At 30.9% G+C, this 14,760-nt stretch overlaps 1 protein-coding gene across 14 annotated transcripts in view; it reads right to left on the reverse strand.

Moving 5' to 3' along the window:
* Positions 1-1,512: 1,512 nt before the first annotated feature.
* Positions 1,513-14,760, reverse strand: part of LOC148627173 (protein kinase C delta type-like) — a 65,153-nt gene continuing 51,905 nt past the window's right edge. For all 14 annotated transcript variants that reach the window (XM_088568973.1, XM_088568929.1, XM_088568954.1 and 11 more), the window contains 7 exons: positions 12,803-12,976; positions 9,349-9,440; positions 8,632-8,694; positions 7,362-7,500; positions 6,913-7,101; positions 5,871-6,011; positions 1,513-5,556 (listed from right to left, as the gene is read on the reverse strand). In XM_088568973.1, coding sequence (XP_088425099.1) covers positions 5,410-5,556; positions 5,871-6,011; positions 6,913-7,101; positions 7,362-7,500; positions 8,632-8,694; positions 9,349-9,440; positions 12,803-12,976 — 945 coding nt within the window. In that variant the 3' untranslated portion in view covers positions 1,513-5,409. The remainder of the gene's footprint in view (positions 5,557-5,870; positions 6,012-6,912; positions 7,102-7,361; positions 7,501-8,631; positions 8,695-9,348; positions 9,441-12,802; positions 12,977-14,760) is intronic.

The following is a 14,760-nucleotide window of genomic DNA, read 5'->3' on the forward strand; positions in this document are numbered from 1 at the left end:
ACAGGAAGAGGGGATTATGGTTGGAAGCAGTAACCTGGGGTAAAATGAAAGGGGGTCAGGAAGTGGTGGTCTAGATGGAGGGAAGTGGGGATGAAGCACCCCCTGTCCATCTCCTCTACAATGAGTATACATGTCATGCAGCCAGTGTTTTAGCCATAACTGGAGTAGATGACATTGACATATTAATGCTGTATTAAAAAACATGTTCCTGTTTCTTTTTCAAAGTTTAATCAGAGAATTTTGCTTAATATGTACACATGAAGATAAGTTACTGTGGTTTGGTTTGGTTAAGAGGATCAGGCTATATCAGTATAGATCCACCAATGATTTCATTTCTTCAATGGAGCAAATGCATCTAGAATGCTTTATTTGTGATACAGGTTAAAAGTATTAGCAATGAAAGGGGTTTGGAAGTAGAAAAAAATTGAATGGTTAAATCTTGCAGGAAAGTGGCAGGAGAATTCAATTTGTTTGGACTAATTAGGTACAACTAATTTTTTACACATTAAACATTTGAGAAATCACTGCTATCTATAAAATTCAATTACTGTGAAAGTACTTTAATTCATGAATACCAATTTTTGTGGATTAGGAAAAATCACAAATTCCTGGATTCTTGAATTTGATGTTTTGAGTTTTTCTGTTTACACATCACTGGGATTCTCCTTTTCGCTGAGAACCAAATTTCATTGTTTGGCTTACTCACAAAAACAACAATGAAAGAACGGCATTCCAGTGTCCCCCACAAAAAAAAGTGCAGAAAACTTAACTTCTGTAAAAATCATTCAACCATAACCATAGTTGAACTTAATCTGTAACTTCTCATAATAAGACTACATACAAAAGATAAAACCAATTGGTAAAAGCATTACAAAATAAAAGTGCAGAAAACTGTAAATTCACTGAAATTTTCTAAGTCCAAGGGCCATAACTTCCATAAAAATCATTCAACCATAAATAAGTCATACTTAACCTGCAACTCTTCATAATAAGGCAACATACCAAAAACAAACGTATTTGGTAAAAGCATAACAAAAAAAAAAGTGCAGAAAACACAGACAGACGGATGGATGGACACCTGGCATTTCCATGTCCCCTCATGACAGGGACAAAAATTGGTACCGCATGAACAATAGTACTTTCACAGTAGCTGATTTGACTCAGTTCTTTTCTTTCCCAACTTACAACTTCGTATTGATATCTTTATTATATATGTGACTTCTCGAAAGATTTAAGTTTGCCTAGAAAGTCTTTTCAAGATTTGCATGATTTTTAGGTAAATGTACTTAATGAAGAGGTAGGGGAACCTACCATTAAAACAATGAAGATTTTGAAAGTTTTTTACCCACAAAGCTCTAGGAAAGATATTCATTACCCCTAATGCCTTAAGATGGATGCTTAAATAGAAATCCTATTGAATCATGGAAAGTTTTCTTCATTCCACAGCTGGATAGCTGGAATTCCAAAATTTGAATTAAAAAAAAAACCAAAAAAACAACAAAAAAACACACATCTAATTTTCATACTTTATTTCATTAGATTAAATAAAAATAACTTTAGGTGGTTAGTCTTTGGGATTCCTGGATTTCATAACAATATACATGTTAACAAAATCTTCTACAATATGACAATAGTAGTCACAATAATATATATTTGAAATGTAAGATATATTTATTATGCAAAGAAACTAAAATAAAAGCATGGACTAAATTTTGTGTAGATTTTAACAAAGAATGCAACAATAATTAGTGTGTGAGCTAACACACAAATACAATGCACACACATGAGGAATGAAACAGAGCACAAATCTTGTGTCAACAACAAAAATCACCTACATAAAAAAAGTAATTTTTCTAAAAGAATCCTTCTGGTTTTAAGAGTTAGGGAATTCAAATGACAACAGTATATTTAAAATAATTCACAATGTACACAAGAATCAGTTGGTTTTTTTAAAAAAACAATATGAAAATAATGCTTTGAGAACAATTGGAAATTAGGATCAACTGAAAGGGATACCACTTGGTCACAGTTCTTATGGCCATATGTTGATAAAAATATACGAGTCTATGGCTGCAGCTTTGTATAATTGGTACATGTATGCTGAAAAATCCATTTATAAAACATGTGAAAGTGGCATCTTCCTGGTTAATCTAAATTTTATATGGAATAACCATGAACAACAAAAAAAAACTCTTTAAAATATTCACAAATTATTATGTTTGGTTTTATGTTTCTCTAGGTAACAAGTTACCAAGGATGGTTGGTACAAATAATGAGAAAGTACACTTCATAAATACAGTACATTGATACAGAGAGTAGATATTGCTGTTTCAAAGACATAAGCAATGCTTGTCAATATATTTATCAAAATTATATTCCTCAATGAAAAACAATGTATGATAGCTCATGTTTGAAAGAGTAATCAAGGGAACCAAGGTTATAGTGGTAATCAAAGAAGGTAATCCAGGGACAAAGACCAGACATGGAAAACAGACACACACAACAAAGAACATAAAGTAACTAAAATCATACATACAAAGTAACAGAAGCAAATGAGCAACTCAGACTCCAATAAAAACTGGAAGCATGGACCAGGTGCACCGGTAGGGTAAGCGTCCTCTGCTTTTCTAGAAACACCCGCCGAGTTGCTCATAGAAAGTCAAGTCCAGGGTAGACAAACAAGGAAAGGAAAACTATGACCTGTTGAATAAATCAATTTTCATGGTGCAGATGCATACACCATAACGATCCATGAGTTCATGATGACGATGATGAAAATAAAATATCAGCACTTTTTTTATGCATGAAATTTTTTTCGAAGGAGAGAACAAAAAGGAATTACTTGCAGGTAAGAACTACTCCTTGACAAAGTTTGTTGGATTCAAGATATTGCAATTTTCTCCAAGGATATAAATGAAGATCAGTTTATATCAACAATAAATTTCCATAGACAATACTTAATACATTTACAGATAGAAAAACCTTATTAATATGCTTAACTGAAAACTGCAAACTGTTATGTAAACTGAAGAAAAATAAATATATTGGAAAACATTGATCTGGATTTAAACACAAAACAATGTAAGTATATTTTGTCCAGAGAAATATAGAGGACTGTAATGTATTAATGTATTATAGAGGACTGTAATGTATTAATGTATTAAGTAGCACTCCAGATAAGAATCATGCAAATTTTTTATATTTTTGATATCTTGTTTAAAAGAATATAATTTAAAATTCAAAATTAAGGGAGATAACTCTGTAAATGACAATGAAATACAATAGGAACAGTTGGATTTTCAATGTGGATTATTTTCTAAGAGCAGACAGATTGGAATGAATTATTATAAATTTCATCATACTGACCTACATAGCAACTTAATAACAAAAATAAAAATGTGTAAATTCTTTTGGGGGTGTATCACATATTACAGAACTTGCATGATTCGTACATAGACTACTACTTAATAATGATACACCTTAACTTGCATCTAAATTCACCAATTACAATTAAAAGTATATTTCAAGTTTCTCCATTCAGAGAAGTAGATATTTTTTAACAGTGTACATAAACTCTTCTCGTCAAGTAAACATGAGATTATAATATAGTATAGTATATTTCAACACAAAAAATGTTCTCCTACAAACTACCCTAAGCATATGAAGAAGTTTTTCTCTACAGTAAAGTTAGAGGACTTCTTTCTGTATATAAATATAAACAATGAAATAATACACAAATGACTCTGTACAATATTTCGAACTTTCCTGGAATCCCTTATAAAGTTATACATTGTATAAATCAACAATAAATTATAAATAATCACAAATACATCTATACTTACACACATTGACTGAATTGGTGTAATACATTTCACTGTAAATACAAAAATTTTTGTATGTTGTAACTACAAGGAATTTCAGTTACAGAACTTCATCCAAAAAATACATTTATTATTCAATTTTTAAACTTGCAATTTAAAAATGCATTAACTTCTGTATTTACAGTAAAGACACAGAAGAATAGAATTAAAGGAACAGTAGGTACACAATATTGCATGACATAATGTAAATCTTTCAGTATAAAACTGAGTGTAAAGAAACATTTACTGGGACACTACAATGTCAATACAATTAGGTTAATACAACAGAACATCTAAATTGGTTTTAATTTTAAGGTTAGAGTTACTTCCTTTTGATGAAGGTTGAGAACATCAACAACCCATTTTATCATAATGAAGTAACTAAAACTATCTATATGATCCTTTATAAAAAAAAAAGTTTATACAATTTTCTTCAATGTAATTTTTAAAAAATTATAGTATATTCAGAAAATGAAAAAAAAAATGGACCAGTACAAAACGCTGATGAATTTGAGATGTTGCAACAAAAAAAATCAAAATGGAAGATGATAAAGACCCCTTCATGTATCATGTATAGACAAATAACATGATAAAATTGATTTGAAAAAATGAAACCAGAAAAGTAGATGAAGTAAAAATCATATCAACTGTGCCTTTCAATGACAGGACGCTTAATTCTGTCCTATTACTATTGTATGTCTAACTCTGCTTCTACTTGGTAGGATTTCACATTCTGCCCATCTATAATAGGTGCCTGACTTTTCCCTTCAAAATGAAAATGTGCTTAGTTGTGCCATGATATGGCAGACTGCCTTAGTGTGCCCTCTAACATGGTAGAGGGTATTGGTGGATGATCCGATTCTTCTCTCAGACTTTAGAGTGCCCATGTAGTGTGTCCCCTCACATGATAGAGGATCCAGTTCTACCCTCAGACTTTAGAGTGCCTTAGTAGCGTTTCAATGGTTATTTTTTCTACTAAGAAATTATAACCAAGTAAAACATTAAGAGTGACAGATGTCTGTATGCATGTGTTAACTGATAACTGTCCAAGTACATGTGTAAAGTGGTACGTATCAATGTACATGTGTAAAGTGATAAGTATCAATGTACATGTGTAAAGTGACTACACCATTAGTACAGTATTATATATATAAGATATAAAAATTCTGAAACACAACAAATCAAAAACCCTGCAAAAGCCCATAAGTTTAGGAAAAATGACAAAATAACCCAATACAAATCTTATACAACTTTGTTATATAAATGCAATTCGACTATTAATACTTTAGAAGGCAATTTGTGCCTTAATCAGGTAACATAAGTACAGTAAATATGGTAATTCTAACGGTAAATATGGTAATTCTAACCTATAGATAATGGCAGTTCTTTTAGATACAATACATTGATGTTTAGAATGCTAGTTTTCTCTAATGTCTCTAACACTAGTACATGGTGACTAGGTTTCTATAACTACAGATTACCATATCACAGATTGCATTTGATTGTTGGTTGTCAATGAGCATTAGTAACAAGAAAGTTTTTTGGTGTTTCATTCATCTGCCATAGCACTAGTGAAACTGAAGCCTAAGAACACTTTTTGGTTCATTGTCTTGATGTAGTCCTTATCTGGAGGAGTGATTTGAGCTTTTTCCATTGTAAAGTCAGTATCAAAGTTTGATATATCAGAAGATGATTTCTGAAATGAAAAAGAAGCAGGTGTTCAAAAAAAGGGTTCTATAAAGCTCTATACCATTAGGTATACAAAATATATAATACACTTTAACTGAACACAACACAAACAGTGCTGACAAGAACAGAAGTAGGAGATTAGATGGGAATTCTTTTGTCCTATGTAATAACAGCATTAATGGCCATGGATGATTTTCAGGAACAAGGTAAAGTGGATAAAGATTATCAAATATATAATGTTATTCACAGACAAATGGATAAACACAGTCAATTATATCCTCTAAACTTATGAAACATTGACTAGTTAGATTCTATACTTACAATTGTTGGTTTGAAGGGAGGTTCTACCATTCTTCGTTCAATTTTTTCCCAATCTATATTCCTAAAGAAAGGCTGCAATCTGATTGGTCCTGCTACACAGTCAGGCATACCCATACGTGTCTTTGGATCTCTAACAAATAGCTGCAAAAAACGCTCACATTTCAGGTCTTATTTTATGGTGTTTTCAATTAAAAAATAAATCACAGATACCACATTTTATCATTGTTTTACATAAGCTGGCCATTTATGTTGCATTGTTTCACCCAAAGCGATAATAAGGGGTTAAATAATGACATAAATGGCCAGCCTGTGGTAAAACAATGATAAAATGGAATTTCCGTGATTTATTTTGATTCTAATATGGCTAGTTTATTCATTTTTTTTTTAATAGACATAACTTATTTTTTGTACGAAATGTAGGTCATGTGTTTTTCACTTTTTTTATTATGGGTGTGGTCTCAAGAGCTTTGAAGCACATCATATTAGAACTAGTGACAAAAGTACCATTGATACATTTGGATACAGAATTGATACATAGTTCCACTGCAGTGATTCATTTTCTATGTAACGATGCCTCAGTTAACATCAAGAACTTTTTGTCTCCATTTCAAAATGTATTTTTCATCAAGTAATACACATTAAATGTATCATGATTATCACCATACATACCTGTTAACCCTCCCACATTTGGGCAGAGACTCCCACAAAAATCAATGAAAAATTTAGAACCTCCCACATAAAAATATAAGATTTGTGGGAGGTTTTTGGTAAAAATTACTATATTTTCTTTGAAAAATACAACATAATTGAATTTTTACACAAAAAAACCCCCAATTTTTTACACAAAAATCTCCCACATAAGACAGTGTCAGTGGGGGAGAACCACTCACATGAACTGTTCCTAAGGTATGATCATATGATCATAACATTTAGTTTTGGCTGGAAAGTTAAACTTTACCATCAGACATAACAGACACAACTATGTATAAATTCAGATTTTCATCCTCATTGCAAAACACTGAATTGCAGGATAAAATCTTACCAGACTTAGCAAGCCAGCTGCTTCCTTAGCTAGCCATCGTGGGTAGTGTGGTGTGTCATTCATGATTGAGTGAAACAGATCTTCTTCATCATCACCATGGAATGGTGACTGACCAATCAACATCTCGTATAACAAGACACCAAAGGACCACCAATCAACTGAGGAGTTATACTTCTGACCTTTCAATATCTGAATGATAAATAAAACAAAATAATACATTTAAAGAAATGACCTTTAATTTTTCTGTCGACAATTTTTTTAGTTTCTTGTTTGTTTTGTTTTGTTTTAAAAGACTTACTTTTATTTCACACTATTGCTCTTCAAAGACAATGGCATCAAAAATAATTCAGGAAACTATGTACAACTGACAATAAATTAACTCCAAAGTACAGACCTGTATTAGCTCTAAAGAAAAGATTTGTGTTGGTCATGCATGTATAATAACTTACTTCATAGGCTATATAATCTGGTGTTCCACAGAATGTGGTTGCTCTATTCTCACCAAAAATTTGTTCTTTACACATTCCAAAATCTGCTATTTTTATGTGGCCGTCTTTGTCCAATAAGACATTGTCTAATTTTAAATCTCTGAAAATTATTAAACAAAATTAACCCAACCTATTTCTGATTCAAAACATCCAACAATTTCATTCATTAATTCTTCACTGAAGATTAATTCTTAGTAAATTCACAAAAAAAGAATATCTCCTATTCCAAGTGAACTTGAATATTAAACCTTTAAGTTGGATAACCTCCCCTTGCAGCAACTTGACATATACTTATTATGACTAACCCCCCTATAAAGGTTATCAAACTCATTGGGTGGTTCAGAAGGTGTTGCGAACACAGCATGTCAGACATATAACATCCTCAGTGGAATTGTCTCCCCTTGCAGACTTAACTTCCTGCAATATTCATCAAAATCCATTGGTTTGTTAAGGAGAGATGGGTAGACAGGAAGGGTGTTCCTAATCTTTGGTAATACAAATACATAATAATCATATATTTGCTTTGGCAATCAGAAAATATTTTTAATAATCAAATATTGTCCTAGATGACCTAAAACCATGAAATATTTTGTCTAGTAATCAAATAATTAAAAATCAGCCAAATAATCACATTAATTAAAACAAAACAAGAATACTCTCTATTAGCAGAAAGAGGATGCACTTCTAAATACAAACAGATGAGTGCACTAGCACTGGATAATTAGGGTGTTTCCACAACATGATAACTAAACTGTTATCAGAGAAATGTCTCGTCTGTCTCAGTCTGTCTCACATGGTCACTGTTATTCGAAGTTTTATTACTCAACTTAACATTAAAATTTCAAAAAAGAAATTTCAGAGTCAACAGACTGTGACAGCAGGGACACATGCATGAAACATATATTGATCTGTGATGCTAAAGAAAATTCATCCCAAATTTGATTGACCTAGTACAAGCGATTTATGTAATCAGAAAACATAATATAAAAATTCAGTCAATCAACAGTGAATCTAGGGGCATATGCATGAAATGGATATGAAATAGTAATGCAGTGATGCTAATGTAACTTTAAATAAAACACAACTAACCTAGCACAAGTAGTTCATATAAAAATATGGACACTGATGCCAGAAAAAACATTACCTAAGTCTCGCAAAATACATAGATACAATCAACAATGCCTACAAATAAATTCAAAATATTTTGAGACATTTTTTTCATAAATCTTACCTATATATAATACCATTGGAATGTAAAAATTCTAATCCACAAACTATTTCAGCTGCATAAAATCTGTAATAATAGACATCAATATTAAAATGTATTTTAAACATTATATAATCAATTAATAATGTGCAATTATTTCTGAATAAAAACATCAAACTTCTATTTAAAGTGTTTATTAAATTATCAATTATTTGAGAGCTTGCCAAGGTTACCAAAATTCAAATGCTAAACTTCTTTCAAAAACGTTTTTAGAGAGGGGATATATCTATGTCATAATTAACCTTTCAACTCATAATAAAATCTTTCCATCTCAACCCAGAGTACAAATTTTATTTATGCCATAGTTCTTTCACCAGTAAACCATCAAAATGTTTCTGAACATACAGAAGTACTTACCCTGCCTGTGCACCTGGTCAGTGCATCCCTTTTTGAAGAAGCTGAGATTTGTTATGAACATTTTGCATACTGTGTGATATTGTTTTGTTTTCTTAAATCTGATTTTTTTCTGTATCTTGTTCATTTTTTGCTATGATTTTGTTTCTTGATATCTCAGTTCCTATCCAGTAAAAGGTAACATAACATAACTAATGAACACAATTAACCTACTTTAATCTGCCTCTAGAAATGTTTAAATCAAAGTACATGAAAATACAGTTTCTTAAATATCAGAGGCCCATAAACCCCTACTCAAAAGACTATTATGACAAAGATCAGACTTACTGGGCCCTAGGGAATTCAAACTTTCCAGACAGTTGTATATGAAACATCAAGTCACCACCATTCAAATACTCCATCACAAAAAATAAATGACCCTGAAATAGATATTAAAATCATCCACAAAGCATAACTCAATAAATGATAGATGTTTTATTATAGACAAACAATTGATCTCTGAATAAAATAAGAATTTCATAACAACAAATGCTTCTATTCAAACAGAGAAAATTACAATGTTCTGATGATTATACTAACACATGTATTAAAGATACAGTAAGTATTGATTCATTGTAAGGTGAGATAAAAATTAAAAGCAGATACAAAAGGAAACACATCTAAAAAAACACAACCAGAAATGGATGCAAAAAATCTCATTTTCCAGATACTGTTTGTATTCTTTTTAAGATAAAATCAAAAGGAAACTAGCTTTTTTTTCCCCAAAATTATGTTCAATACCAGTCATCATATCATTCAAACTGGACACTTTAAGTTGGGAATTTCCAAAGTACTATCTTAACAAATATTACAGCATAAAGTTTCTTTGGTTCTGTGATTCTGACAGTATAAAATGGTTGATGTTTTAGGTGAAAATGTAACTTTTATAATTTAACAAATACATTTAATATATGAACTTGACACCTTAAATAGCTTATTAAGATGTGACCATAGCCTAATAGATCTGAAAGTTGTGTGAACACTACAATGTACTGTTTTTGGTTCGACCCCATCTCAGGCTTACTATTTCATTATGTATTCTTGGTATTATTATTATTATAATAATAATGGAATTTATAAATTTCAGTAACTGTTTTCACTTATTTTGTCATTGGACAGTTTGCATTTTTCTTGATTTCATATTTATAACACCTATTATTCTGCGATTCCCCAACTGGCCAAATGTATAATTAATTTCATGACATATTTAAATTGCCTTATTATACTATTAACTAATGAATACTTTTCATGAATAAGAATCACAGGAAAGCTGGCCCAAGTCCATTTCAATTGCTTTGATATACAAAAAAAATTCTAACGATTAAAACAAATGAACAAATTAAACAAAAACAACACTTCCGGTAAAAATTTAATATTTGGAATCCTGGAACTTGTAATAGTACATTGGTTTGCTCTCTCAACATTGTGTCTAGTCCTTAATGTCATTATGTTTGATATATTACAATAAAGTGTTCTGAATTACTGCTCAATTAAAGACTAGAGAGAATGATAATAGCTGCCTATGAGTTCTGCCATGTTAAATGTTCCATAGTGACAGAGAAGAAGTTGGTAATTTCACACTTAATACACCAGAAGCCAAACAAAACTACCGATTACACAATTCTTACTAACGTAAAAAAGACTAATTACCAGAATAACGATACAGCATTGAGAAATAACGGGAAGTTATATCTATCAACTGGGAGATAAGACAAAGGTATGACGCAAGTCACCTCATATTATTTCTCTAATGTACTTTCCATCTCCGAAAATATCACGTAAGATACAAAACTAAATATTGTTCCACCCAATATTATACAATTATGTCAGAAGCAAAATTATTAAAGGTCTTTTATTTAAAGACATAAAAGAAAATTGACAATTTCATATGATATATCTATTTTTTTATGTAATAATAACTCAAATATCCATGTACATGTATGCCAAATTTCAATCCTTTTTTTTTTTTTTTTAATGTGTTCATTTCATTTCATATTAAGATTCAAAAACTTATGATTACATAAAACATTAATAAGCTACATGATCCTGATATCTGTAAAAAAAAAAAAAAAACTATCCATAGATAACTCCCCCTCACATATAATAAATTCCACAAGTGTGACCATGTTAATTAGCATGTATTGAAGGTAGAGGTTGAGGTAAACTAATGTGAAAATAGGTCTTCCATTTCATTTTTGTATTTCATCTACCAAAAACTTTTAAAAGTACTACAGTTCATTTCTTAAATATTTGAAAGACCAGGAAGTAAATTGATCTGATAAGAGTAATAAAATTACAATACAAACAAGATTCATAAAAATTCTCAAGAAGTTTACACTGTTGTATTTCTTACATATACCAACTAGGTTCATGTTTGTTTAAGTATCTTGTTATCATTTAAAACAAAAAATGCTTTGCAAAGTACAGCTTGATACAACTGCAGAGGTCGAACCCTGACCAGTTGGAGCATTATCCAATCATTAACTTGATACAGCTTTGAATTTTGATTGTGATCCCGATAAACATTTGACCAGAATCATATTATACAGGCACCTTTTTGGCCTCTCATTCCTAAATAATTCCAGTAGCAACCTCCAAAATCAATCCAAACCATGAATCTCATATGTTAATTTTGGCTTGAAAAAATATGATAATTATATGTTCCTGAAAAACATGTGATAATCATATGTAAACTGAAACATATGAGTATCATATGGTGCTCGATTCATTTGATAATCATATAATGCAAACCATATGATTCTCATGTGTGGCACATTTTGCCTGTGATGTGGTACTATTCCAACGAGATTAATTCCCTTCATCCAGAAATAAGAAAAAAAAAAGCTAGTTTCTGGCCCCTTTGTGGTCAATAATTGGTAGCCAAAACACCCAAAATCAATCCGATACTTCTTTTGTGGTATGGAACCTTGTAGTACAATCTAAATGAGACATTTTTTCTCATAGTCAAGTTATGGTCAAAACATGATGACAACATTTGTTTCTAGCCCTTTTTGGCCCCTATTTCCATACTGGTTTAAGTCATACTCCCAAAAACCAATGCCAGCCTACTTTGATGGTATGGGACTTTCTGGTACAAGTTCAAAGAGATCCAATCACTAATGGATATCAAGAAAATGCATGTTTCTAGACTCTTTGTGGTGCCTAATTATAGGTTCAAAACTTAACCCCCCACATATATTGCAGTCTGTCCTTCATGGTATAGAATATTGTGGAACAACATCAGAGACATCCATATGCTTGTAGTGGAGTAATAAACCTTAAACATACTAATTTTCACAGTGGACAGACAAGCAAGAAAAAAAGTACATAGAAATTGATTTTTAACACTAAATAATGCTAAAAAATTGATACCAACAAATATGCTCACTTGACAGAAACAGTAAAAATTAATATGTTTACAGTAGTTCAATTCTATGAAATTCTTGTTTTTTACCTTTTCAGGCCCCAAATTCTAAGATGGTTGGGGCTGTAACCTTAAAATCAAAATCAACCTTCATTTTGTTGTTCTGAACCTTGTTATAAAATTATTTAAAGATTAACCAACTTGAAGATATCTTCAAGTTATTGCATGACAACAGACAACGAAAGCGCTATATCATAATACGACCATTTTTTTTGCTGTCATACCAAAATTTTGGACCACCTACTTTGTGTAATCAAATGTTTTTTTTTTATTCTAGTACAATAAGCAGTAGTAAATATGTTGTATAATTTCACTTACCATAGTATGAAATGTACTGTGTAGATGTGTAAGATAGGGATGATTGCAACCTAATGATAAAACACGTTTCTCGATCATAGTACATTCTACATCATCATCTTCTAAAACAACATCCTTCTTTAATACTTTTACTGCAAAGTATTTCTTCTGGCCTTTCATCTCAGCTAACATGACCTGAAATACAAAAAAATGTACTTAGCTATGTAAACATGACTGTCATGTGCAACATCTTCAGTGGATTTCTTAGACTAAACAAGTTGTAATCTACACCAAAGCTTAGTACACTGAAGATTACATCAGTAATATTTTTGCTAAATTTTGCACATGACTTCCAAAATTTCAAGCTTTTGTGGTGGTACTTATTTCATGTACAAATTTTGGGTTATTTAAAGGCTGATCAACCAGTATTTGAAATTTTCTTTCAAATCTAATTTCCATTATGCATTAAGACGCTTTTAATGAATTTTATCAATACAAACCCCAATATAGTGGATACATTTTGACAAGGAAGTTTATACAGAGAAATAAAAGTTCACTCACTATATATAATAATTTGATGTCGATAGCTAAAACTGATAATCTAATATTAATATCAATTATAGAACAAAATGACACTTGTACCCTTTCCTTGTGTAACAATATAATAATACTGGCCTATTTCAATACATAAAATAATGACATAAAAGTAGAATAAAAGTCTGTGGCAAAGAACATTACTTGGTGTATTGATGTACTATTTTAGAGAAAATAAAAAATAAATTTACAAACATTTGACATTGGCTCCTAATGCGCCAATCATAGTACTAACCCTACCAGAAATTTATGACACAGAATCCTTGGAAAAAAGGTCAACTAGAGGTGGATCAGAAATTGATTGCAATCACAAATGATTCATCCACCAGTAAATTAAATACAAGGGAAAAGAAAAGAAAATTGGTTTTATAATTATCATGAATGGGAAATAGTCAGGTATCCATATTATTAAAGGACTTGATTGGACAGTGCCATAACAAAGTCATCTATGGTTATCATGGTATTAATCCATTGGCCATATCCATCCATTGTTTGAGGTTAAAAGTACACCAAACTGTTTGCTTCAAACAAAATATTATGACTGTTTCTTTATATCCACTATTTAAAAATGTAGCAAACTAAACATTTATCAGGATATAAAATAACATGACAAGGTCTTCTTTTTCTTCACACAATCAGATGATTTAAAGAAATTGTGTATTGGTAAGACAACTATGTCTACAAAACATATATATGTTACTTATTATGGGATGGAAAAATCTTTCAAGACAATAAATGGACAGAGTCCAGTATATCTACATGACCTAATTGAAACAAAGGAAAATAAATATAATTTCAATTATCAGAAAACAGCAAAACTACCCAGTGTCAGAACGTCAAGGTATGGGTTAAACTCCTTTAAATATTTTGCTGCAAAAACCTGGAATGACCTGCCAGACAACTTTCGTAGAGAATCATCTTTTACTCAATTTAAGAATCTTCTAAACTCATGGAACAGCAGATTATGTCATTGTTCTGCTTGCTATTCATAACAGCTTTGCTTTATGCTTTTACATTGTTTGCTATTTATAGTGCTGCTCTCTCATTTTAATCCTATTTTACATTTGCTATTATTTGCCTATAAATATGTTGACTGATGATTTATGTATGTTTACATGAAAAGGACTAGATAGTTGCCAAGTATTGTACTTGTGATATAAATGTTATTTATTGCAGTGCATGTACGTTGATTTTAAAAGCTCCCAGGAGCTCATGTTGTATTGTTTTAAAATATGGACGTTAAATAAAGCTTCAGTATCGTATTGTATTGTACATAAAAGATATTCATTTTTTAAATTCCAATACCATAATGAAGGTTCATTTTAATGTGACTTCCTGTTAAGTATACAGTGGTATTCTGTATTGGGGCTAGGTAGTTTTGTTAA

Source organism: Perna viridis, chromosome 1 (genome assembly GCF_037379345.1).
Source record: "Perna viridis isolate PV_CMFRI_1.1 ecotype Kerala chromosome 1, ASM3737934v1, whole genome shotgun sequence".
Taxonomy (NCBI): Eukaryota; Metazoa; Mollusca; class Bivalvia; order Mytilida; family Mytilidae; genus Perna; species Perna viridis.